This window comes from Montipora foliosa, chromosome 8 (genome assembly GCF_036669935.1).
Source record: "Montipora foliosa isolate CH-2021 chromosome 8, ASM3666993v2, whole genome shotgun sequence".
Taxonomy (NCBI): Eukaryota; Metazoa; Cnidaria; class Anthozoa; order Scleractinia; family Acroporidae; genus Montipora; species Montipora foliosa.
This window is the reverse complement of record NC_090876.1, coordinates 11,225,370-11,251,984: the sequence shown is the minus strand read 5'-3', so window position 1 is coordinate 11,251,984 and position 26,615 is coordinate 11,225,370. Positions and strand designations below refer to the sequence as shown.

Sequence of the window (26,615 nt, the reverse complement as noted above, 5' to 3'; positions counted from 1 at the left end):
CAGTTAGTTAAAGATGCCGAGTGTTGGTCCGGCCGGAGTTGAACTCCCGCATGACAGCTTGGTGCTCAACCCTCATATCAATTTGCGTTGCCTGTTTGTATGTTCTCCTTACACACCTTCTTACAAATATGAGAATATCAGTTGTGAAAATTTCGTTAAACTTCAAGATCAGTGGTGACCCTTTTCTTTCTTCTCTTGGCCATGGTCAAAGAGGCACTCAATACTTACTACTTACTACTGAAAGTGTCCAGGATTTCTAGGGATTCTGCCCAACATTCCAAGATCTTACACTTCTCAGAATGTCATATCCCAGCAGACCATTTTATTGATTTCACAGAAATAATTTGAATCCACTGACATTTTGTAACCCACATTGGAATTTGCCCATTCACTTTTTAGATAATGGCAGCAAATAGTGACTCATCAAAATTCCTCAATGGCAACCAGTTAATTAATTTAAGGTGATTCCCGGGTAAAAGAACCCGTCATAGATTTCCAATGAAACTTGGTATGATGACATTACAGTACAAGGAGATGTTAAAAAGGTAATAAAAAGAGGGGGTCACCGTGCTTGTTTTCATGCCACGATGCTGACAAATATGGTTATTTAGGTGACTTTTGGCTATCTCAGTGCACAACAAACAAGATCAATTATTTTTCAATGCGGCGTGCTATATCACACAGAGTTCGACTTTCTTTGATTGCTTATTCATCTACGTCCCAGAAAAAATGGCTTCAAATACCCTGCATTATTAATTGATATTTTTATCCTTTAAAGGAAACATAATTTGGACTTGCTCTGCTGGGCCCGTTACGTCTCTATCTGTAGCATTTATTTCATTTGCCAAAAAAGTAGCTATAGACTTCTGCCAAATTTTTTCTCAGTTATTGCGGATATTGTTCTCATTGAATTTATAAAATAAAAAGTGGGGGTCACCGTGCTCGTTCAAGAGAAAAGGAGCTTTTATCTCGCTATCGAGCTTAGTTTGAGGGAAATCCCTTATGTTTTGTACGCGCGCGGGCTCATGTGCGCGTGCTGATGACGCAAAAATCGTGCGCAGTAGGAATGCGCAATGCAAAACCAGGGAATCACCTTAAACTGTAGAATTGTTAGACTTAACCCATTGAAAAATTCGCGTGCCGTGTGTGTGATGTGTAAGAAACTTGGAAAATTTGCGAGGTTTTGCAGTGGAAAGCGAGCGTTAAAAATAAACCATATGCGCAGTAAATGTACACAAGATACTGAGTTCTAGAATTAAGTTCACCTTGAAGAAGAAACAGTGAACTTCCAGATGATGTAAAAATATTGCTAAAAAGTGATTGAAAACACGTCCTAAGGCTCAACTGAAAATGTAAAGGTAGAATTTTCGAAGCAGCGCGCGTTAAGCATTCAAGAAAGTTTTTGATCGCTAACTAAACAAAGCGCTTGAAAAATATATATTATAACTCAAAATATGCCTTGTGCAATTTACAGTTAAATCTAACCACTCAATGGATAAAAATTTCTTGAAATTTATTCCAATCGCTTTGTTTTCTTGCAGGTATAAGTGCAAAAATTATGCCCAAACGCCGCTGCCGAAACAAAATTTCACGAGGAGCTTTCTGTTTGTCGAAATACACGTGCACAAAACCGCAAGATTAATTTAGTTAATTGATCACTATCATGTTTCATGAGAGAACAAACAAGGTCAAATTGTGTACAAAAGTGCTCTTTCGAAAACTTTCACTGAAAGATAACTTACAAAACACAAGAAAACCAACAGAGAAAATCGCTGGAGGTATTCTCGCATTTACGGAATATAAACGCACGATCGGATTGATTTATTTGTTGAAGACACTGATCTTCCGAGGTATGCCGAAGGTGAAAATTCCTTCGATTACCAATTTATGTTAGGACAAAAAAAACTTGTTATTTGCAAAAAATCCATCGGTTGATCAATATAAAGCTAAATTTCGGAGCAAATCAATGCCCATTATGACGTTAATTGCTACGAAGGCCTTTAATTCTGCGCGGCTTACTCCATGAAAAAAGGTAATGCGCCCGGGGGTTTTAACAGTTTTTGACAGGCATACCTACTCGTTTCGTTTACCATTAATTCCCATAGATCATCTCCTATGAAAACTAGGAAAAATATTTAATGCATTCTGATTATCTAAAACGAAATACCGAGCAGTGGCTGCCACGAAATCTGGCACTTGAATACTATCGAGCTGATCATTCCAGCGAGCTTCTTGTTTATCATCGGTCTCTAGGTTTTCACCGTCTTCTTCGTCACTTTTAAAGCCATCTAAATCAAAATTTTTGTTTCTAATATCCCCTCCTCTTACAGGAAAACCATAAAAGATCTCTTAGATCCCTAGATCCTCCGAATCCGAAAAAAAAAAGCATGAATATCCCCATCGTTCGGTGCGCTATCTGGCGCATCGGCTGTTGTTTTCGCGTAATTTGATCGCGCGATCGAAAGGGAAAAAGCCAGCCCTTGTGGGGTCTCTTATCAGCTGTCAAAATATGCTCACAACACGGCAAATGATTGGTCAATTATCCTTCTAAATCTCCATAACAACAAAAAATTTAGATTTCCTAAGGGAGACTGGGTAGAGGCCTAAGATCAACTCCGATCAAGACGCCATTTTGTGCGGCCGGTTTTGGCCGGTTTAGGTATTTCAGGGGTCATCGCGCGCGGCCGGTTTTGGCTGGTTTAGGTGTCAATGGGTTAAATAGTTTGAAATGGCATGTCCCTATCCTCAAATGCATTGCATTACTCTAGTTGTCAAAAGTAGCTAGATGCTGACAAAAGTCACCCCCTACATTGTATTGTGTTATTACATTGTCTTTATTTTATGCAGTTAAATGCAATTTAACGGAGTTAACAACTAGGAGCACAAGTTTTACCTTTGCGGTCACCGGTTTGTTAGATATGCGCATGTGCCAGGATTCTTCATGTTTTTGGTCCATAGGGCGTTGTAGCAGTTTTGTTGGCGTTTTAGTCAGCGTTTTCCTGAGCGTGGGGACTCCTTGGAGGCTGTCTCCCCTCCCCTTTCTTTCCACTGTTTTATGCCTGCTTTCTTCCTCTATGTGGGGGCTCATGGCTGGGTTGCCTGGATTTGCCAGCCATGGGAGTGGTCTCCATCTGGGAGCTGGCTGCCAATAGTAGAAGCTCCTGGATGTCTCAGGCACCCAACCTCCACTTTGCGAGGCAGTTGTTAACAGCTCTTTATGTTTCAAATTCAGCTCTCTAATGCAAACCCGCTTGACCATGTGCATATTTTCATTTCCTTTCAGGAGTGAAGAGCCTGTGGTACCCAATATGGACATTTCCACAGGTCATGTTGTTTTGGTAAGAGAATTGTACCTATAGTTTATTTTTTTATTTGTTATGTGACCAGTTTCTTTTAATTTATTTGATAATTAAATGCATTGTATACCTTTTTGGTGTCTTGTTATCGACTTCAGGGCAATTCCTTGGGCTGTCAAGCCTAACCCAAGTGGCCTCAGAAGGCTACTGTGGAATGCTTCTCTGCAAGTTCAGCATTGTCTTTGACAACTTTCAGTACCCAAATCAAAACTGCTTTTATGATTTGCACTGTACTTTCCAAGGCTGCTGCCTAAGAAAATTTTAAAGGGGCCCTCAGAGCTAAACGCTGAGAACTTAGGAGCCCAACATATGAAGTGAAAGGTGTTGCTGTGAAAAATTAAGGAGCCCAGAGCTATTCTTTGGGAGCCCCAGGCTACCGGGCTCCTGTTAGGCAACAGCCTTGCTTTCTATAAATTTCTTGCTTTCCATCTGTCACTTAAGAGCGCTTCAATCACTAGAAGAAGGGGTAGTTGTAAGCCCTTTGTTCGAACAACACCACCCTGGTTGCAACTCCTGGTGGTGAAACGTAGGAATTTTTTTTGTTAACTCCAGTGTAGTACAAGGAACACATTGGTTCCACTGCTCGTATCATTGTCCTTGACTATGCTACAATCATACAGTGTAACCCAAGTGATCCTGATGAGACTAACACATACAGGCAGACAGAGATTGTGTTACCTATTTGACTTTGAATTTGCTTGATGATACTCTTAGCTAAACGTTATTACATCTCTGAACAAAAGAGCACTCAATGACACCAAGAATGCTGCAATGTTGATTAAATAGGCTCCTAATTGACTTACAATAGCCTTGCATATCATGTGTACTGTTACGAGAAACGCTACTGTTTACTTACTTTACTTTTTCAGTCCTATATGGAAGACCACCTTAAAAACAAGGACAGACTTAACAAGGAATGGGAGGTAAGTATTTTGATCTTATTACTTTAAGCCTGGTTCGCACAAAAACTGTAAGGACTCTGGGAAACCTGCATCTTGTCCCAAATGGAAAAAAAAACCGCTTTACACCACCTTCTATGGTGGTCTCATGGACTTAGCTACCTGGCTGTAAAGCCGAAGCCACACGAGCAATTTTTGTATTGCACCGCTGATGCAAGTTTTTTCAGATTTTGTCGCGTCGCCTGCACGCCAGGGTGGCTACACTTGTGACAAATTTTGACGACAAATTGAAGGCCGTGCAAATCGCATACTTCAAGAGACCTGGGCACTATAAACAGACATTCCTACTGTAATATTTCATTGGCTAAACACTCTTTAGTCACGTCGCAAGCGTGGGCAAAAAGTTGCAGGGTGGCTACACGGGCAACTATCTCTATGATTTTGTCGCAAAAGTTTCAACTCTGGCGACTTTTTTCTTGCGATTTTTTCACCTGTCGCGTTGCCAGTTCAAGAGTGGCTACATGTGTGAATTTTTCATCGCGCGCTGGCGACCCGACAAAATTTGAAAAATCACATCACCAGTGTGAGCAAAAAATCACTAGTGTAGCCGCAGCTTAAGAGTTGACTCTGGTTTTCCTCTTTTTGTGTATTATTCCTATGATGCAAAGAATGAGAACATAGTGTTGGGTTTGTGTTATATCATCTAGGTTACATTTCAAACAGACCACTTTCAATCATTGAAAATGTTTTGAAATCAGGAACAACATACCTTGATCAAATTTGGTCCTCTTGTTGATTGTAGTCCTGAGAAGGACCGTTGTTTGGAACTGATCTTTTGACAACCCGAGCAGAAGTGATGTTCAGACTTGTGTTGTCAAGTGCCACAGATTATTGAAATAATACTGTAGCCAGTGAGTTGACATCAATCTGTCCAGAAAAGGGTGTAGTCATCTGTAGTTTCCAACTCTTTTAAAATCATCTTTTTAATTGTTTCACCACTGAGGGAGTGCCCTGTTGATAAGTAAGCTCATTTGGCATTAGACAGAGAAAAATTTGTTTAACCCATTGACTCCCAGGGGTTCCCCAAATACTAAGTCTGGCCGGTTTCGGCCAGTTTGGACGTCAAAGGGTTAAGTAGTGCTTTCAAGAGTGAAAGAGAAAAAAGGGGGTCTGGTTTTAAAGATGACTTAGTTATTAATCGTGTCACTCCTGATGGGCATCCAGCATTAGCCAGATTAATCTGAAAGTGCCGCTGTTTCAAGGGGGTTTTGAAGTTTTTTCCTGGCTTGTTTCTGGAATAGCTTGGGAAGAATTTTTTTCGTCTTCTGTGATTTTGTTATATTAACCTACATGTAAGTTATTGTATAATCATTTTAGGCCCTTAAAACATACGAGGCAGAACCTAATAGTACAGAAACTGGTAAACTGGAGAAGAATGTCAAAAAGAACAGATACAGTGATGTTCTGCCCTGTAAGTATTTCATGAACAGACAAATTGCTTGTTTGTAAGATTGCTTCGCAAGGCAACACTTTGTGTGAGCAGATGATAGGAAGGAAGTACAAGATCAAATTAATAATAACTATGTTACTATTGTATGTGTCTTCATGTGCTTGTAGAACTATTGTGTTTTTGTGGTAGTGCACTTTATAATAATTGCTCTACACACTATGTCACTGGGTGGTAAAACTCAGCTTAGTTGACAGTTAGAATAAAGCACTGTATCAAGTTACTGCACTACTACACGTACGCAAGGCGTGCCTATTTTTTGGAACATGCCTTGGGTTCCTTCTACCAGGACTTACTGTTGTCATCAGTCAACTTGTTGCTATTTTTCAGATGACCATAATAGGGTTTTGTTGAAGGAGACAGCAAGTGCTTCTGGAACAGATTACATCAATGCCAGCTACATTGTAAGTCGATTTGCCCAGTAGTTTTGTTAAATTTATGTTAAACCCTTTCACCTCAAAAATGTTCTAGGAGCAAACATGGGAAAGCAGTCAAATTCAACCCCAAAAAAGATCTGTCTGGGAATCTAACACAGGTGACCTTGGTAGGGGTGGAGTGGTTTCACCACTTTGCCCTCACCTCGCTTCCCTCCCCTGTCCTTTTTAACAAGTTGGTAAAAACTTTGATACTTTTTCATTGATTCTTAGCAAACAAAAACTATGAGCATTTTCCTTTTCCATTGTTTAATTAATTGGAGCATCATATAACTTCCATTTTTGCCTTTACCACAGAGAGACCATGATCCAAAGAATCCCTCTTACATTGCAACACAGGGCCCTCTGGCTCAGACAGTATCAGATTTTTGGCAGGTAAGTGTTCAACTGTAGTGTCCTCTTCAGGGCTTGAAATTAACGAAAAAATCCAGTTGCAATTTTGCGACAAGATAGGAAAGTTGCGGCGCAATTTCGCAAAATTTAGTCGCAAAATCGTCGCACTGCATTGTGTTGTCAGCGGTGTAGCAAAACAAAATATGGGCCCACAATACTTGTGTTGAAAGAAACCGCTGAAAATGGCAAATGATATCGAAGGAATAGAGTTGTGCATGTAACATCGCAGCAAAATTACGCTGCAATATTATTATGCTATCTTCAGATTGAAAGAAAACTCAAGGTGAGAAACATTTAATAATTTTGTCATTTCTTCATTTATTATAGTAAAAAGAGCAGCAAAGTGGCAACTGCTAACCCTTTCGTTTCGAAAGAGCAAAGATGAAAACAATTGCAAATTATGAGTCGCAAATTTGCGACTTCTCCAGATATTTTAGTCGCAAAGGGAAGAAATTCAGTCGCAAATACAACTGTATTGGTCACAATTTCAAGCCCTGATCTTGAAGAAAAAGTTGGACTACAGCCACATTGATGTGAAGTATTCCATTAAACTGGAATACAGCCATGCATGCTTCCAATTTTTTGTTTCTCCTTTGAAGAAGCAATTTGATACATGTACCTAATGTTCACTCAGTTGAAGAGACTGGGTTATTGTAGCCTTGATCATGGTCATTCCAGAACAAGGAGAAGAAGGAGGCAGTAGTGCAGTCCAGTGGTTCATGCACTTGCCTTGAGATCTGGGGATCCTGGGTTCAAGACATGTTCTGATCACTGGTTGAATTTGTTCCTGATAGTCCCTGGTTCAACTTCTGAGCCTCACTTCTTAATAGCCATCTGTCTTGCCTCCGGTCAGTTGGGATTCTTAATAGTTGTTGTTACTTGCTCTGTTCTGTTGCAATTGTATTTGATTGGCTCTGAAGCCCCTATGGGGAGTGGTCAATGTATTGTACATGTATTGTATTGAATTGCAACATTTGTTGGTAAAGGAAGTTGCACAATTTTAGTTACAATTCAGATTATCAATTGGTATGGTTGATGTTTTGTAAGCTTTCAAAATTATACTTTTGGATTGGACTTTTACACAGTGCGGTTTCAATGAGTATTGACAGCCGACAGAAAGTGCTGGCTCCTTCAGTCAGAGATGTTGGCTATGTTTTCCCCCCAAAATTGAAAAAAAGACACAGGTCTTTTTAGGAATTTTAGTACCTGTCTTGAAAAGTCCTTGAATTCATTTAAGGTCCTTGAAAAGTACTTGATTTTTTATTTGGTCTTAAAAAGTCCTTGAAATTCACAAATTTGTTTACATCATTTTCTGAGAAATGAAATTATTTTGCCAAGGAAAATTTGGCCATTAAAGGCGATAAACATAAAATGAACAATGAACAAATGATACAGTGTATATGAAATGAATCAAGCACTGAACTGCGGACATGAAATCAAGTAAAGCTATGATCTCCTCAGTTATGGACGCAATTTTAGCAATTGCGTAGAGAAGCCTGAAAAATTCAGGACTTCAACGGAGTTTGAACGCGTGACCTCACAATGCCGGTGCGACACTTTAACCAACTGAGCTATGAAGCCACTAACGTAAACTTGGTAGCTGGTCATCCGTGGTTTCTAATTTGTACAACTTCAGTCTGCGTTGGTCAGTACATTTTTACGCAAAGAAGTTATATCAAGTTGTGATCTAAGGTTAGAATCGGTTTCTAGTCGTTCACCGTATTTGTTGAACGTGAAATTTCATTGTGATTTCTTTTGTTAAAAAATTCATCTCTTGGTAACCAGTGAAATTTTGTGCATCTGTGGAGCATTAATTCAGCAAATTTTGATTAAAATAAATCGTGAAATTATCTCTCGGTTTTACACAGTGCTGTTATATAATACCATTTCCGTGAATTTAGGAAAGCAGAAATGGAATGACATTTTGCTAAATTGGCTATAATTAGCAACTATTCACTGAAGGGGAGGTGACTAGTGGTGACAGACACTGAGGTGAATAGTTGTTTTAGTATATACTAAAAAAGTGAGATAATATAGCACGAAAATATGATTTTCACTCATTTATTCATGCAAAGATTACAACATTTCAGCGCAAATTCTGCGCAAATTGCTTGGAGGTGAATAGTTCTACAAGGCCACACTGGATATGAAGTGATAGATAATCATTTTATATCCAGCAAGCCCGAGTAGAATAACTGTTTTACTAAAAACTCCAGGATCAGCAACATTGTCGACAAAAGCATTGATTTCTGCTGGGGTCAATTCTAGTCCAAAATGGCTTTTATCTGCGGTTTTTCTCAGAGCTGCAAAAGTGTTTTCAGCTTGCTTTATTGCTGACATGTTCCTTGACCATATTAGGTAGAGCAGTTATGTGAATTGATAGCCTGTGTCCGGCGAGCCAATGGAAATGCTGGAAATCTGATATCTGTAGTTCAATTTTCAATAAAATTTAGGATAATCGAAGTTTGAGAGCCAATCAGCGCACGCATTTGACAACGTTATCCAATGTTTTATTATATACTAATATATACTATTCCTTTGCTGTAACTTCAAGGCTGAGTGGGAGAACTCCCTCTTTTGCACCAGCACCATCATAAAGCAGAAAATATTTTTAGTACAACAATTTAGTCACAGTTAAACAAATTGAAGCATTGATTTAAAGCTGTTTTAATATTAAGCATTCTATGAGAAGACCAAAATACTGTGAAAAATCCCCTTAAAGTATTGAAGACAGGTTCTGCCTTTCTTTTTTAGATGGTCTGGGAACAAGGTGTTGTTGTGATTGTGAACTTAACGAAGCTGTCTGACCTCGGACTGGTGGGTATTTTATAGCCAAGAAAATGTCAAACAAACAAACAAACTTCAAATTTATGAGCTGATTCTAACCGCAGATTCTTGTCATTTTTAGCCACAATGCCACCGATACTGGCCAGAAGAACAACAGCCAATCGTCACATATCGCATCTATGAGGTTAGCAAATGCTGGGCCCGGTTGTTCGAAAGCCGATTAACTTAACCCATTGACTCCCAGGAGTTCCCCATTGACGAGTAACATCGTCTGGCGTTAGACAGAGTAAAATATAGGCAGACCTATAGACAGATCGAAATGCACCTATCACTGTTTAGTCTTCCCAGCCAATCTAGGCTCAACTGTCAGTCGACCAATAACATCATGAATAAGTTGACCAATGACATCTACGACCGGAGTTCTTATAGTATCTACTGACGTTACAGAAATCACTTGACTCTGAAGATGACTTCCACTCAGGTTGTGAAAACGTCAGTCAATGTCATCTCAAACAGTCCTTCTCAGGACTACACTCACCCGTACGACCGTACTTTACTTAATGATATGACTTCTGGGTTCAAACCATTTACAATGTTATATTTTGTGGTGAATTTTAGGTTCATCTTGTGTCAGAGCATATATGGTGTGAAGACTATCTAGTCCGAAGTTTTTATTTGAAAAATCTACAGGTAAACATTTCCTTTAACATGCACTTTATTCAAGACAAACATTGCAAGAACCATTGCCAACCAAGCTTGCGAACATTTTCCCCAACAATCAAGAAATTTGGATGTCCATGGTCCAGCCTACTCCTTGGGTCTTGTTGCGTTGTATAGACTGTTTTGATTCCCAGTTCCACAATTTAAGCCCCTAAAAGATTCCTTTTTGCAAATTTTGTTTTTTGAAAATATAGTAAGTGAATATTGTTTGCGTGTGTGACTCAATGAGAAGTATTCCTATCAAACAAAAGTGATTCTATTTTTATTTTTAGTGTGTCATTATACCATCACATACAATGTAGCTAAGGATTTCACTTGGCCTTCTTTTTTCAATAAGATGTCACTCTAATTGGGCAGTCTTTTTGGGCAAACATAAATATTGGTTAAGTAATGTAGATGTTGTATGTCATTTTGTTCCTTAGGTTAAATTATGATCAAGCTGGGTCATTTTGTTTTCATCCAGGTCAAAGGTCATTGTTTTGTCAATACAGAAACAACCCTAACCGTTTACAAAATTAATGCTTACATTTGGCCTAAAGACGGTTGTTTAGGCCTAATTAGGCTTACGATTAACTCTAATGAATGTTTAGGATAGTATCTTTATTGCTAAAGCAGTGACCTGTGACCTGTTTTTTGCACCTGCCCCAAACCCTGACAGGTCTAGGTTGAAACAACTTGATCTACAATCATAGACAAAACTGTTAGGAAGGTTTGCACTTTTGACGTCTTCATTGCTTCTCTACCCTCCCCCCTCATTCAATGTTGTGCAAAACTGAATGGTTTTAGTGGGAAATTGTTGAGTTACCATCCAACATTGAATAGGGGGAAGGGGGGCTATATAAGAGAAAGTGAAACTATTTCTTTTGAGCTTTAACAGAAGCGGGTTGAAATACAGCTTTGGTTTGGTTCATTTACATAACCCTCCCAACTACTTTTTTCTATGATTGTAGGCTGAAACAAGTTGACCTAAGTTGAAACAAAATGACCTAGTTTGGTTGTAAATTAGCCCAAGGAACAAAAATAATGACCTGCAACATAGACACTGGTTATGCATGACATGGCTCAACTGTAGCAAATATTAATTTTGATGCTATTTGTCCTGAAATTTTCCTTTTTCACAGACAAGTGAAACAAGAACTGTGACTCAATTCCACTTTCTTTCTTGGCCTGATCTTAACGTCCCTGTAACTCCCAAACCTCTTTTGGAATTCAGACGGTAAGAAACCACCTAGAGACTATGATCTATCTTCAAAACCAGAATAGTTCTTTTTACTGCTACAACGCTTTTAAGAGCACTGAATTCACCTTTGTTTTTTGCTTAAACAAAATTCCAATACATTAGACCCAAGAGCCCCAGTGGCTTATCTAGGGGTTGCATGTTATTCATAAATACAATAGTATTAAATGTCCCTGCAGGCGAAAGGAAAAAAAAACTACGTTAGAATTAATAAGAAATTACAATAACACAACACACACGAGTTAGCGAACACTACGAAGTCACCATTTTTACTCAATGAAAAAAAGTTACAAAGTAGTTAGAACTTTTCAGAATCAAGGTTACAGTGAGCGCAGTGTATATTGTAGCAGAGCTCCGGTCACCTTGTGAAGAAAGGAAGTAGAGATAGCAAGGGATGAATCTTTCTTATAAATGAATCTATTTTTACCAGCGAGATATCTGTAAAAGTTTTGGAAACACTATTTAGGATGTTTTATGTCATTCAGAAAATACCTTTGCTTTAACAGAAAAGTCAACAAATGCTTTAGGGGCCGAGCCTCTCCTGTGGTTGTGCACTGCAGTGGGGGAGTTGGAAGGACTGGAACCTATATATTGATTGACATGGTGTTGAACAAAATGATGAGAGGCAAGTCAATTTGCACTATGTTCTGAAGTCTGTCTGTCTGTTTGTTTATCTGGGGATTTTTTGCACCTTTTTCGACATACTTAAAACACCTGTCCTATTGTAATGCAGTCGGGAAGGATTTCTTTCCAAGGCCCCAGTAGACCCATTTCGACTGGTGGTTTAGTTCTGGGTCCGAAATTAACTTTTTTATATTGGGGCCAACTGGCGACTAGATAAAAATTTTCAGTCGCCAGATGGCAAATTGTGGTCGCCAAAAATTTTCGCCTGAAAATGCACGTTTTGAACGTTTTTATGGATACTAGAAGGCAACGACCGCGCGGTCGTGTGTATGTGTAAAGCATTATTTTTCGCTTTCAAAAGCGGACATTTTGGAGAGAAAATGTACCCGACCTCGAATGTAATGAAGAAATCCATCTGCCCCTTAGGTTTTTGAAAATTCCAGCCACCTACGTGACTTTTATTCAACACAGAAGGAACAGATTAGAGGTCAAGTTATTGGTGTTCTGTTAGAAGCATGTGCTCTTCAAAAAAATTGGCCCTCAAACTCAATGTGCACAATTGGAGCCGAAAGTCTCCTCTCTAAAAGACACCTATTTTCTGTCAAGTCACCAAGCTATTGGATTAGCTGTGTAATTCGTGAATTATTAATGAAGCACTGTCTTGATTGACATTATTTTGACTTTGAACTTTCCTGAATTACCCTCCCTTTTTGTATCTGTTCTGTGCCATAGGTGCTAAAGAAATTGACATAGCTGCTACAGTGGAACACCTCCGTGACCAAAGGCCTTCAATGGTCAAAACCAAGGTAATTAACAAAATTCAGACAGTCAACCTTTGTGTCTACGTTGAAGCAGTGTGGCCCAGTGGTTAGGGCGCTTGCCTTGAGATCCGGAGATCCCAGGTTCAAGACCCGCTCTGAGCACTCGTTGAATTTGTTCCTGGTAGTCCCTGGTTCAACTTCCCAGCTGCACTTGTAAAAAGCCAATTGGTTTGCCTCCGGCTAGTTGGGATTCTTAACAGTTGTTGTAGTAGTTATTCTGTTCCGTCGTTTCGTTGTGTTTCATTGGGCCTGAAAAGCCCCTATGGGGAGCGGTCAATGAAGTATGTATTGTAAATTGTATGTGACATAAATGTCAAGGTCGGCCATGGTTTGGTTGTCGGGTTTGGAAGCGAAATAATTAGATCATTATTCCTTCCATTTTTTCCCAGGTTATTCATAATTCGAAATTTTCTTTGATATTCATTTTCCTGTATTTGTTATTCTTGAACGGAAACCGTAAAATTCTTTATTCCGAATGTTCGAGTGGTAAATATTCTTTATTCCTTTTCTTTTATAAGCCGCGATTCATTATTCATTATTCATTATTCCGCTTCCACCCCCGATTGTTGGCCTATAAGCTCAGAGATCATTCATTGCTCCAATTAAGCACTGGAGGCAAATATCCACAGACTCTCCTCTAGAAACTTCTATTCAGTGATAACTGACTTGAAGTGCGTTTTATAGACGAAAGAGAGGAGTGATCTCGCTTTTATCTGGAGAATTTTAGAGCGAGTTTCAACCGAGTGTCGTAAAACCAAAACCAATCAAAAAGGACTGAGACAATCCGGTAAACCAATCAAAACTCGAAGAAATTACACGTAGCCGACACAAAGCGCGGGAAAGTGTGCATGCGCGAGCCAGGATTGGTTTTGGTTTCACTTCTGATTCTTCTGATTGGTTGAAAAACCCGCACATGAGCCCACAAAAATTGACTTGCTGCTGCCAGTTGAGTGGCTTCATAGCTGAGTTGGTAGAGCATTACACAGACATCTCAGAGGTCATGGATTCCAATCCCGTTCTAGCCATCTGAATTTTTCAGGTGTCTTTAAGAGAGAATAAAATTCTTGCTTAATTAAATTGTCCAAATAAGTGCGAAGATCACCTTTTTCTTTCGACTTTTGACTTTGGTTTTGTTTGCTTTCCAGGCTCAATTTGAATTTGCTCTGACCGCGGTAGCAGAAGAGGTGAACGCCATACTTCAAGCACTAGCCAAATAACCACTCTCAACCAAGACAAATCTTTAGTTTACAATTAATTTCAATTGTTTTTAATCAACATCAGCACACGAATACATTGTGAAAAGCAGGGGGGGGGGGGGGGGGGCCTGAGTCGTTGTAAAGCATTCATCCTTCTCCTTCAGTATCCAGTCGTCCTTGAATCCCGTAAATAGCAGTTGTTGAAGGGCGCATAAATAATTTTTCAATCCAAAAGCTTAATCTTCTTTTCCTTGGGTGTGGAGGGTCGGGCAAAAAAAAATTGAAAATCAAATTCATAGATCCCTTTTCTCTTCTCTCCCCCCCCCCCCCCCCCCCCCCGGTTTAACAGTGTGCATTTAGGTCAATCACCGCTTCATGTTGATTTTCTCTATTTTTAAGGCCAGTGTTATAATTTGTGAATATTGTCTTCAAATACCAGAGCTCCCATTATTTCCCATTATTTAAAATTTACTATTATAATTCATTTTATTGAAGTTTCTTGTCCGTTCATTTGAAAGGTTTTCGTAATGAACTGCAAACCTTAATTTTTTAGCGGAACACCTGAAATTATTTCTTTTGCATTCCTCACGAAGCAATGCATCTATTATAGATATATATTGGTATGGTTGATCAGGTGTAATAATTTTCGAGAATTTAATTTCATAGTAATGGTGGGCTAGCAACTTGGACTTCTGTTTAAGATTGTTGTATTTTATTTGGACTACGTATGTGGTTTTATTAATGACAGTAGAAAAGATAAAGGTGGGATTTTATGAATAGGGGCAAGGCAGATTTTTTTTGGAGAATATACTGATGTCGTCATAAACCTATTAACTTCAAGTTTTGTTGAGAGAGGAAGAAATTTGGGGATGTGAATTTTCGTTTGAATTGCATCTATTTGAATTCCATTTATTAAAATTGTCGAAAGGGTCATTTTACAATTGCCTTCGTGGTGTGGCCCACGAAGAGCAAGTGTTGCGGGCACTGGGACTGCCGTTGACCTTGCTCGACGCATTTATATCGTGATGTACTGTTCACTAGTTTGCATTTGAATCAGAAAAACAAAGAAGTTTGTATGAAAACGACTTCAGCGGTACCGTCGCTGTCATCCGCAGGCCAGGCAACTCAGCCACAACTGAAAAACTGTTCATTATTCGAGACATACCGACACCTGTCGATATGAAAGTGTTCGGTGTTTATATTTTGTTTTAAACTCAGAATAACTTGTTAGCAGTGAAATGACGTTTTGTTCATTCGGGAGGTATAGTACATATAATTTGTCTTTACGTAGTTAGATATCCAAAATTTTTGGTCAATTTGTTCATAGTTTTTGTTTATAGTTACGGTTTTCAAAGTACTGTTTTACGATTCGTCGTTTGAGAGGCGTGCGTGATTACTTTCCCTCTAAGGTACAAGTAACTGGGATTGCCCTTTCATCAGTTGGTATCGATTGGCCTGCCTAGAAAAGAAGCTTCGCAGAACAGGGTGTCTCAAACGAGTGAAAACGATAATTTTGCAATCGTCCGTTCCCAATGATGTTTCGGATGCCGCGGGAGCTTGGTGCGAGAGTTGTTGTGCTTTGCAGAAAGCCTCTATGGCGGAGCGCGTATTCGCTGCGAATAGGCGGTTTGCAACCAATCTCGTGAGACCCTGGCGACAATGGTGGACGAACAAAAGAATCTAATGAGAGCTTTTATTTTCGTCCAGAAAAGTGGTGGCGATGACGTCACATGAAAACCACCTATACACCCGAAACCTGATCACATGAAGGATTTTAAGCACTTCATTTTCCTTTCCCTGCTAGCCGAGGTGTCTTATCCTTTGCGTTCGCTGGTCTGACGTGTACGGGAAAGGAACCTCTGCCGTGGGTCGAGACTCGCTTTGGTCCAACCGCCATCCACCACCTTGGACGGCACTCTTCAAACCGCATACCCCATGATATGTTTGCTGACTGTAACTTGAGCCCACTGTGTCCCGCGCAATCCTTTACAGTAATTCCGCTGGTAAGTGAGCCCACACAACATGAAGTATCACGCGCACGCGAGGGTTCGGTCGCTAAGTAATCGCCGTGAATGTTCAGCACAGTGAACTTCGATCCATGGCAGAGGTCTCTTTCACGTACTCGTCAACCCAACCAACGCAAAAGGACAGAGACGTCTGCTATCAGGGAAGATTCACGATATGCTTCGAGTAGTAGGCACGCAATGCATGCAAAGTAAAACACCTATGTGATGAGTTTTCTGTAGTCTTTCTCTCTGATGCAAAGACCTCCCGCTTGTTTAGCTTAGTGGACATGTTTGAAGCCACATGTTTGTTTTGTTTGACATGTATCAGTAGTTCTTCAGAACTACTGAATTTAAAAAAAAAATCCCAGTTGCTTGTAACGAAGGGTTCAGTATCTTGCAAAGATAGCTAACTCGATTCTGATTTTCGCGGGAAGAATGGTCAAGTTTATCTTTTATTATTACCATGTAATGATTATTTTCAATTTACCAAACTAAGACATGGCAAAGTTTTGACCATCACTTTCAGGAAATACTAATCAAGGTTTTGTTCTACTGGTGTCAGCCGTTTTAATCGCAGCTAGTGTAAAAAGTTAAACGCCTACTGTGACCTATTTTATACTTATTAAGTAAGCTCAATAATGCGCGCATTTTGATTGTTCTTCACCTATGATTTATGAGAGAGCAGACGCATAGCTGGCGTCATTCAAAAACTTTTAATTCTTTGTTATACGAAACAAATGGATTTAGATGTGGCCGTGAGTCTGTTCAGTAATAGATCACAGAAGACGTCGAAATGTGGTAAAGTTGATCAGCGAAAGCAAATAGAACTGCTTTTCTTCACTAGAGTATAAATGAACGCCGCCCTAAAACGGTTGAAGCCAGTAGAGCACAAGTCTTATTGAGAACTTCATTTTTCTTTCTGGTAAAAAAAAAAAAATCAATAGTATTTGTTCTAGGAATATTATCAAAAGTGTTATTGTTACAAAATGTAAACACATATAACAATTATTTTTTATTTATATTTTTGAAACCGTTTAGTTAGACTACATTAGGGGAAAATGTTGCGTTCATTCAGTTCCTTTAATATACGTTAACGTCAGTGTAAACTGATTCAAGGGAATAGATATGGACACTGACAAACAGCGTCATTTTATTTTACACGAAAGGCGACAAACTAGTGATAGGTAATGGGCGTAATCTTGAACCTAAACGTGATGTGGAACTTAAAGTTCCTAATAAATTGTCTGAAAAAGAAACTAGTCTCCTAATCAATTAAAACAGACAAACTAAAGTTCAGTTCAGTGAAGTATGTTTTGAAGGAAATTGCTTACTCTCCTTGGAGTTACACTAGGCTACATCTAGTACCTCGTGTACTTCCGCCAAAAAAACAACTCCATCATGTCTCCTCCAATATAATAAAATTCAGACCTCGCTTCGAAGGGTGGGTAGCTCTACAACGAACAATGCATGAGGTGTGCGGAAGACAAAGATCGAAGACTCCGCTTAGAAAATTTCATTCTGTTGTTTAAAATGGCTGGTGACCGTTCCGATGAATTACCCCAGAGCCCAATTTTCAACACAACCAGGCCAATATGTAGAAAAACACGATGACCTCCAGGAAAAGGTAAAATATCGATCTGTGTTTGGCAAAACACACCATTTTTTCGCATACCGGCCTTCATATTCACTGCCGTAATTTGTTGGAAATGACTCAACGGCCTGTTGTATTGTAAACAAAAGGAAAACAACAAGAATGGTGTGTTTTTCAATTTAATGTTTGTGAAAGGCCCATTTGGTCACGCGTTGCGTGACCTTCGTCACGAAATTTAGCCAAAACTGACAACCAAATCAAGTTAAACAAAATAACTACCTATTAGAACATTAAGGCCGGTGCCTACTATTGTTATTGCGCATACATTCTGCGCATCTCAAGATACTCGGATTTCCTATAGGTGGTGCTTTATAAGGGGATATTTTTTCGCGGTGCAAAACTAAGCGGAGAAAGCAGAACTCAGCAAGGGCTCTTGGTGGGGTTTACTTTTTGTTATTCGGGTCTTTGATCTCTATTGTATACATACACACTGTATAGAAGTAAGCATGTTTATTGTTTCATGGAAAGGCCGTCCCAAATTCATTTTACTGTGTTGTAGACCTGGAATTTGTGCGAAATATGATAATCGAAATCGATTTAAAATGTTCTTGCCTGGAAAAAGAGACAACCCTTTTAGAGATTTCCCCTTTTGGAAGAACTTTCCAATAATGAGGCCTTCCAAGGGGTTTGAGCGACAAGCGACATTGCGTCAAAATGTGGCGACAATTTGTTAGCAAAGTACCGACAGCCGACAGAAGTTGACACGAAAGAAGCGACAATTTGCGAAAACGACAATCCATTTTTCATTTCGACAAAGCGACAACAAAAAAAACGACAAACGAAAAACGACAGCGACAATTTCCTGCGCTGGTCAGGCGACAAAGGTACACAAAAGGATGCGACAAGGCGACAAGACTACCCCCCTTGGAAGGCCTCAATAATGAACGAACTATGGAATGGAATCGCTTTCCATTCCGAATATTCTGGCCAATGATTTGCGTCCGTTACGACAACCCGCGTTTTCGGCGGGAAATTTGTACCTGTCGCTCGGCAGCGTTTCTTTTTGGAAACAAAGGACACTTCGCTTTCTCAAAGAAGATTCCGGACAAAAAGTGCTTTTCAGATACATCTTTTGAAATAAGGTGAGTATAGATAGAAATAATGAAAACTAAACCAAGTTTTATTTAAATTTGAGCGTAATTGCTCCTTGAAATGCGGCAAGAGGGCGGTGAATGAGTGTTTAACCGCTCAGTGAACTCTCTTTTTCTGTGATAGGTTATCAACTTATTTAACCAGAATTTTCGGCGGATTTGTTTACTGTAAGACGGCTTTCAATTGATACGAGTGGCTTCTTGGCTTCTTGGATCAAAATGGCCTTGCAGTCGCAAGATACCGGTAATAATGAATTTGGCGCAAATATGAACTTTAAACCAGTCAATGAGATTCACAGTCCACCAGATTCGCGAAAGAGGACCTCACAACACGAAAAAGGACAAGTACACGGCACTGAAGAGCCCTTTGTACAGCCAGAGCCGCCAAAGAAACACAAAGCCACGCTTCCAACAAATGTAAGCTTTACAATTACGAAAGTTCTGTAGAGTTTAATTGTGCCGAGCTGGAAACGACGGCTTCGACAACGAGTCAATGTCAAAAAGCAAGAATATGATCGATTAAAAATGAAAAATACTCTTGCTGCATGTACAGCACGAATTTCAAATGCATTTCTTCTCTGTACTCAGTCACCACAACAACAACAACCTGAAATCCCCAAATTTTTAGGTTTTGGTGACAACGTGAGCATATAACAATTAATGAACCATTCATTTTCTATTTTTACGTAACAAGACGTTCGTATCCCATCCAGGGACAGTTAACCCGTATGTTACAACCAGGGGCCCGTTTCTCGAAAGTCCCGAAACTTTACGGGCCATTTTCGGGTGTCACAATTCCCTTTGTAACAAGTGGTTGGCAATTTCACAGATGGCTTTTCGGGCCCGAAAAGTTTTCGGGACGTTCGAGAAACGGGACCCTGGAACAAGAAAGAATACTCGCAAAATACTTTTGATAGTGCTAAGTTATATTAGTTTTCGTTGACGTTGCCATTATTTCTGCTCAGGAAACCATAAATCACGCTTTAATCTTTAATCTTTTATCAGTTTGCAACCAATGATCTCTAGAGACACAGATAACAATGCTGCAATGTAGGAGCTAATGAGAGATCTTTTGTTTTCGTCCGCCAACATGGCGGCAATGACGTCACGTGAAAACCACCTATACTTCTAAAATAGTAAAAACTAAACTAGAAGTTTAAAATAATAAAGCTTGAGTAAATAGATGAATAAAATAAAATAAAATAGAATATGTACAATAAAGAACGTCTACATTGGTGCCATTATGGTTTTAAATTCAGGCGTAGTGATTCAGGAATAGGAAAGATATCTGTTTACAAACATTGTTTTTGTTACTCAAATGTGCCAAGCACAGGAACAAAATACCCTTTGTTTCGAAAGCCAAAGAGGCTGTGGTTGGTACCTTAATGACAATAGGTGACGTCAACGATATCTTCGCTATTACAGATATACGTAAACTGTTCCAAGTCCTAATGGCACTAGGATAAAAACAGAATTTATATGTATCATTTGATGTGCACAGTTGCGAAGGCGTGAAGCTCTTGTATTTCGAGGTATCTCAACTGATAGAGAGAGAGCAACATCCCCTATAGATCTTAAATCATAAACATTTCGTTGGCAAATCTACAATATCATGATTCCAATGAGTCCCAACCCAGCGTATCAATCACTGGGGAGGCATGCCTAAAACGGGAATAATTATTGAAGACAATTCCAGCCGCATGACGTTGCACCATCTCTATTTTATCGATATTGCATTGCGTGTAGGGATTCCTTACACTGCTAGCATACTCCAATTTAGGGTGTGTACTAAAATATGCATTACTCTTGACCTCCGGAGAACAGCCAAATAAGATTTGTCTGAGGAGACCGAGAGTTGAGTTCGCCTTCTTGCAAATATTCTTGTAAACCCTTGGAGTTTTAGAGTAGCTAATAGCTAATATCTCGGAGCATTGAACATACCAACTTTAAGAATCCCATCTGGCCTGAGGCAAACCAGTTGCAGCCAGGAAATTGAACCAGGGACTACCTGGAACAAATTCAACGAGTGGTCAGAACGTGTCTTGAACCCGGGATCTCCGGATCTCAAAGCAAGCTACCTATCCACTAGGCTAAACTGCCTCCTTCTAAAAAGTACTTTTTCGATACTTTTTAAATAAGCATGCCATTCAAAGGATACTCAGTAAAGTCAACAGGAGGTTTCTTACGAGTTATCCCAAGATAAAAGCACTTAGATACATTAAAGGTAACTGAGTTGCCAGATCTTCGACGAGAGGGAGAGACGATGCAGGTCTTCGTGGAGAGCTTGGCAGTCCTGCAAGGTAACTACCTCTCTGTACACAACACAGTCATCCGCAAACAGGCGTAGACTTGATTGAATAGAAGAAAACAAATAAATATGAATAAAACAAAAATAGAATAAAACAAATAAATACGCGCATAATTGTTTCTCATTTACAGTTGACAGGACATGCCGGTCGCGATCAAAATCCTGTGATGAGTTCGTCGCCGGATCACATGGGCTCGCAACCTCCGCACAGTGGTAAGCTCGAATACAATCCTCTTAACCAAAGCCTAGTCATAGTGATGAAGAGACGTGTTCTTTTTATCGGAAGCACTTCGGCCATACTCGGAAAATATCCCGAATGCCCAAGTTACTCAACGAACTGTGACGATCTTTCCAACAACATACTGCTTAGTGCCCCGGCAAACGAATTCAATAGGCCACTTCGAAAAACAGCATAATACTCTTTGTTTGTACCCCCAATTTTTGCATAAGCATTGTTTCCAGTTTCTCTTGGGACTTACAATGGTCCCAAGAGAAAACCAAAACAATGCTTATTCAAAATTTGGGGGACAAACAAAGTGTATTATAGTATTTCCCGAAGTGGCCTATATCTGTTCGATTTTGTTGAACTATGTTGAACCATGTTGACTGATGAGGTGGGCAAACGGTTTGAACATTTCATTCAACATTTGATTCAACATGAATCCCAGGCTGCAGCCATGATTGGTACTATAGATACGTCAAAGGACGGTGCCTACTAATTCAAAGGTATTTTTTGCGCGGTTTACTGAATATGCGGGAAAAGCATATCTTAACAAGTGTTATTGAAATCCAAAAAGAAAATCGGGGGTAACCACTCATTTTTCGAAGTTAATTAATCAACAATATCAGGAGCCTATCACCCGGAGCGTGCAACTTAACTATACTTGTGCAACGGCGTTTTCACAAGTAAGGTTATTTTTAGATTGAATTTCCCGCTAATGAGACTCCCACAGGAGCCCGATGACCAATTACAAGAAATTAAGCTGACGTCATAGGGTCACCGAACCGTAACTGCCTTTGTTTTTTGACCTAATTCGCGGGAAGGGCTAGTCTAAAAATATACCTACTTGTGAAAACGCCGTTTCACAGACGCTGTATGGAAGTTGCACGCTCCAGGATGGGCTCCTGACAATATTCGTGAAAAGTTTTAAAATACAAAGCAATGTATGGCATTCTTTTCCAAACTGAAACTCAATTATCTCTGAAAAATGCATGGTTAACCCCAATTTCCTTTTTGGATACCAAGATCACTTGCTAAGTTCTGCTTTCTCCGCATGGTTTTGAACCGCGCAAAAATATCTCTGTATTAATAAGCACAAGCCATAGGAAATCCGAGTATCTCGAGATGCGCAGAACTTATGCGCAATAACAATAGCAGGCACACCGATTAGTGCGCATACCCAACAATGCTGAAAGAAGAGGGGGGCCGAACGGCTTCATTTAACATTTGCGAAAACAAAAGAAATGTTGATTGGTCGTTGAAGCAAAGTTTAAAGGCTTTTACATGTAAACATATGTCAACATGTTTCAATACGGTTGAAAGGGGTTAGCAAACAGTTTCTGCATCGCTGTTCAACAAAATCGCACGGATGGTGAAGCAAATGTTGAATCCATTTGCCCGGTCCCTAAGATGATGCTTGACAATTATCTGACATATCCACTTAATCCACGAAAATATTTAAATAATTGCTCATTTGTCAGGGTCCTTCCTGCACCAAGAACTCAGCAAATCAGGGAACAGTGATGACAAAACCAGACTTGAGAGTGTATTACGAGGTGTGCATTTCACTTTAATTTTTTCCCCCATTCATCGATGCTACGTTTGCTATACTTGGAAAATAGTTAACACGACGTATTTTTCTCTAACTTTTAGAGCTTGGCCAAGAGATGAAAATGGTGTATTTGAAATGGTCACAACCTTTTGCGTAAGTTGTCATCAGTGATCAGCTTAAAGGTCCATATAAACGGTGTTAACTTTCGCTTAAAAATTCATTTAACAAAGTTAAACGTATGTTGGAAGTAAAAATAAAAGTTGTGCGGAGGCCGTTCAAATAAAAAAAAAAAGGTTTCAACATCGCGCCAACAATAGGCCATTTTACAGTTGTTTGCTCAGCGACCAAGCCTATGAATGGCTGCGAGGCTGCCGATGACCTTGCATTGATACAGACCTCACTGCTTTTATCATGTAAATTGTGTTGTTGTGACGCTAATTAGTCCATATTAACATTACAAAAGCATGAAGGTTTGTATCAAAACAGGGTCACCGGCAGCCTCGCTTCCATTGTTAGGCCTGGTAACTTAGCCACAACTGTAAAATGGTCTATTGAGCCCACACCGCCAAGTGTGAGCATGCGTGTGTTCTACAAAATATTGAACGAACTGAGTCTTCAAACGCCTTCAACTCCATCCAACATTTTCTAGAACAAAAGAAATGTTGAATCGATGTTGAATGAAGGTTTAAATCAGTATAAATTTGATTCAACAAGCTTTCAACATTTTTCACCCTTTCAACAGTGTGGAAAGACTTGTTAAAACGCTCCCGCTTTTGGTTCAACAAAATGCTGAATGCATGTTGAAGCAAAAGTTGAAACCGTTTGAATGGGCCTTAACAGTAGCTCGTATGTGTCATCTACTGTCATTGATGTGTCATCCAGAGCTTTATTGGCTGTGGAAAAAAAAAATGTTGAGGTACTATAGTGGGTACATTTTAATAACAGAAAGAATAAGAGTATCATCTCGAGATAGGAGTATCATCTCGAGATACGAACTGCGACGGAAAGCCGCAAGAATCTGGAACAAAAATTCATCTTCCAAATCGGCACCCTTAATCCTCACGGTATTAACGAACGCTTTTCATTTAACTATTACATTCCTATTTTTCACGTTGCCATGTTACCACCAATAGCATAGCTCCTACTCTACTATAAAAACTAGACGTAACCCATAATTCCTCGATTCGCTCTGACGAAGGGCTAACGCTCGAAACGGATGTTTTCAACATGGCTGTTCAACAAATCGAAAGGATGTTGAAGTAGCCGTTGCCCGAGACTTTAGCTTGTTCGATACCTTTATAACATTTTTAGACACCTAGCAAAGCTGGCGCGATGCTGAAAACCGTTTGGCCGGCCTTTGATCAACTTTGACTTTGCTTTCCACACTACATTTGCCCGAGATCCGCTCAACTTTTGTTGAATAAACGCTGGTCGTCAACCATGTTAGCGTCCACTGAAGATACTCGTATGTACTCTAGCACGTGTAAGTGACATCCCGCCAATGAATGATTACTCCAATGCAAACAACTTCACTTCAGGAATCTAAAGAAGGTTAATTTTATTTTGGACTTCCAGCGAAGGTGAAGCGTTCGAAGCTCTCTGTCCAACGCGACTGGATGAACTGCTGAAGGAGGCTTTGAGGTTGGAGCAACACCTTAAGAAGCAAAAGGAGCAATTGAGAGAAAGGTTGATGTTAATCTCACAAACATTACAATTGTCAATGCCGTAAAATTCTAGATCTGTTAAACCGAACGTAAGTTTCGTTTCTTGGTTTGTATGGTTAAGAAATGTGTGTCAAGTTTATAAGATATACCTTGAAAATGAAGAAAACAAAAGCTGTTACACTGTTTCGAGTGTTTTAAAAATGTGTTACTTTCATTAAGTAATCAGTTCGTCATCCCTCGACGAACGCATTCTAGAAGGTCTCTCATCCAAGAGAAACCCTCAATAACTGGGCTGAAATTCCCTTTATCCCTTATTACCTCGTACTTATTTCCTTCATCTCCGGCGGGAAAATATCATGCGCGAGCGGCAACTCCCGAGATGGAGAGCTAGCGGGCAGGGTAGGGTCGTAACTCTTGCGGACAGGCAACGCAAGGTGAGGGGTGAGCATTACGCCTTTTTGGATTTGCCTCGATCATGGAACCTGTGTTTCATTTTGAGTGGGATTTCTTTGGGTGTCTAAAACTACCCTTTTCCGTATTCTTTTAAGAGCGAAGATTTTCTTGTTGGGTTGCTTTCATAGTTATTTTTCTTATTTTTTAAGAACGAGTAATTTTCATCTTCAAATATTTGTTTAATATCCCTCCTACTTGATTTAGTTTTTTGTGCATGTACTATCTGGCTGTTTCTCACGCAGAGTTTGTTTGGGTCAAGGTAGCCAAAACGCGGCGCCGGGGCCGTGGCCGGGGTCGGGGTCGGGGTTGGAGTTGAGGTTGGGATCGGGTTGTCCTTTTTTTCCAATTTTTTTTTGTTCAATTTTATTTTCGAATGTTTGGCATCTTTCCTTCATTTATGGTGGAAATTTGTTTTTTGAAATTAAGAGAATTTCCTACTGAGATTGGAGTTTTTGTGGGTAACATATCCCAACTCCTAAAGACACTGAAGACTCGCTTAGCTCCACATTTTAGAACTACAATTAAATGTTTACTTCGTAAAAACCTTCTCCGCAAGACAATTAAAACGAAACAAAACATAGTAACAGTTCTACGATGGTCGTCACGCAAAGGGCTCATTTGCTTGTTTCCGCAAAATTGCTGTCAATGTTGTTGTGTTTTTATTCTAAAATTGGATTCGACCCCTTGACGTCCGAATAGAATTGGCAAGCAAGTTCCTGTGCGAGTCTGACTTTACTACAAACCCATCAAATCATTCAGGACAACGCAGAAAATAGTAGGTGAGTGAACTTTATTTATCTGGCTGTCCATACTACGATTCTCAGTTGAGTATGACACTAGGGAAGTTTGGTGACAAAGTTTCAGCGTTAAAATTACCATGTTGTCAAGGGCAACTTCCTTCGTTTCTAAGAGTAACTTTTAGGGCTTTGACGTCACGAACGAGCGATGAGCCAGCCAAAATCTACAAATGGTAACGGTTAAATGTTACCAGTTAAATGACGTCAAACCCCGAAAAGTTACCCTTGGAAATGAAGCAAGTTGCCCTTAACAACATGGTAACTTTGACGATGAAACTTTGTCACCAAACTTCCCTAGTGTCATACTCAACTGAGAATCGTAGTAAAATGAGTTTTCGAAAATAAACATCGCGATTTGAAGATTTTATGGAACATTTTCCTCGATCAGTTGAATCGGCCCTTACAACTGTCTCAAAATACTAACGCGAAGTCACGCGCTCTCGCATTCTCAGGGTTGTCTTCCTGTGCCGCACTGAACAATTATGCTGGCTGTAAGCTGGCGCGCCTGTGGACGGTAGCTCAGTATTTTAGCCGCAGATTCTTCTTTCCGCGGGTGAAAACGTAAAAGCCCAAAGCGTAACACGACTGATATTGATCGACCATCAATTAACGAGAATTTCATGACTCCAGCCTAAGTTTGTCTTATGAGAAAGTTCCTTTTCATTCCAGCTAAAGCAACAATATCAAATCGAGAACCAAGATATAGAATCACTTCTCATTCGGCGTTGTTAACAGTCTGATGTGAATTGATTTCATAGTTTGTTTGAAATGTCACGAGTCGTCAGCTCTAGTTGCTACCGGACTTCAAGCTGTCTTAAATCTCACGAAACCAATGTAGTTTGTCTGTGCAAACAAGTTCTCATTTCGTTAAACTGATTGAAGCTGTAAAGAGCCAAGTC

At 39.7% G+C, this 26,615-nt stretch overlaps 2 protein-coding genes across 3 annotated transcripts in view; both read left to right on the top strand.

Moving 5' to 3' along the window:
* LOC138012535 (receptor-type tyrosine-protein phosphatase N2-like) overlaps positions 1-17,236 on the top strand; it is a 31,514-nt gene extending 14,278 nt beyond the window's left edge. For both annotated transcript variants that reach the window (XM_068859334.1, XM_068859333.1), the window contains 12 exons: positions 3,284-3,338; positions 4,226-4,279; positions 5,633-5,726; positions 6,093-6,166; positions 6,494-6,571; positions 9,344-9,406; positions 9,498-9,560; positions 9,995-10,066; positions 11,218-11,312; positions 11,840-11,958; positions 12,690-12,763; positions 13,924-17,236. In XM_068859334.1, coding sequence (XP_068715435.1) covers positions 3,284-3,338; positions 4,226-4,279; positions 5,633-5,726; positions 6,093-6,166; positions 6,494-6,571; positions 9,344-9,406; positions 9,498-9,560; positions 9,995-10,066; positions 11,218-11,312; positions 11,840-11,958; positions 12,690-12,763; positions 13,924-13,995 — 913 coding nt within the window. In that variant the 3' untranslated portion in view covers positions 13,996-17,236. The remainder of the gene's footprint in view (positions 1-3,283; positions 3,339-4,225; positions 4,280-5,632; positions 5,727-6,092; positions 6,167-6,493; positions 6,572-9,343; positions 9,407-9,497; positions 9,561-9,994; positions 10,067-11,217; positions 11,313-11,839; positions 11,959-12,689; positions 12,764-13,923) is intronic.
* A 1,582-nt stretch (positions 17,237-18,818) lies between these two features.
* LOC137968251 (uncharacterized) lies at positions 18,819-24,531 on the top strand. The gene is made up of 5 exons (XM_068814863.1): positions 18,819-19,139; positions 21,162-21,243; positions 22,732-22,806; positions 22,904-22,955; positions 24,378-24,531. The coding sequence occupies exons 1-5, from the start codon at positions 18,942-18,944 to the stop codon at positions 24,529-24,531; spliced, it is 561 nt and encodes a 186-aa protein (XP_068670964.1). The 5' UTR covers positions 18,819-18,941.
* Positions 24,532-26,615: the final 2,084 nt, after the last annotated feature.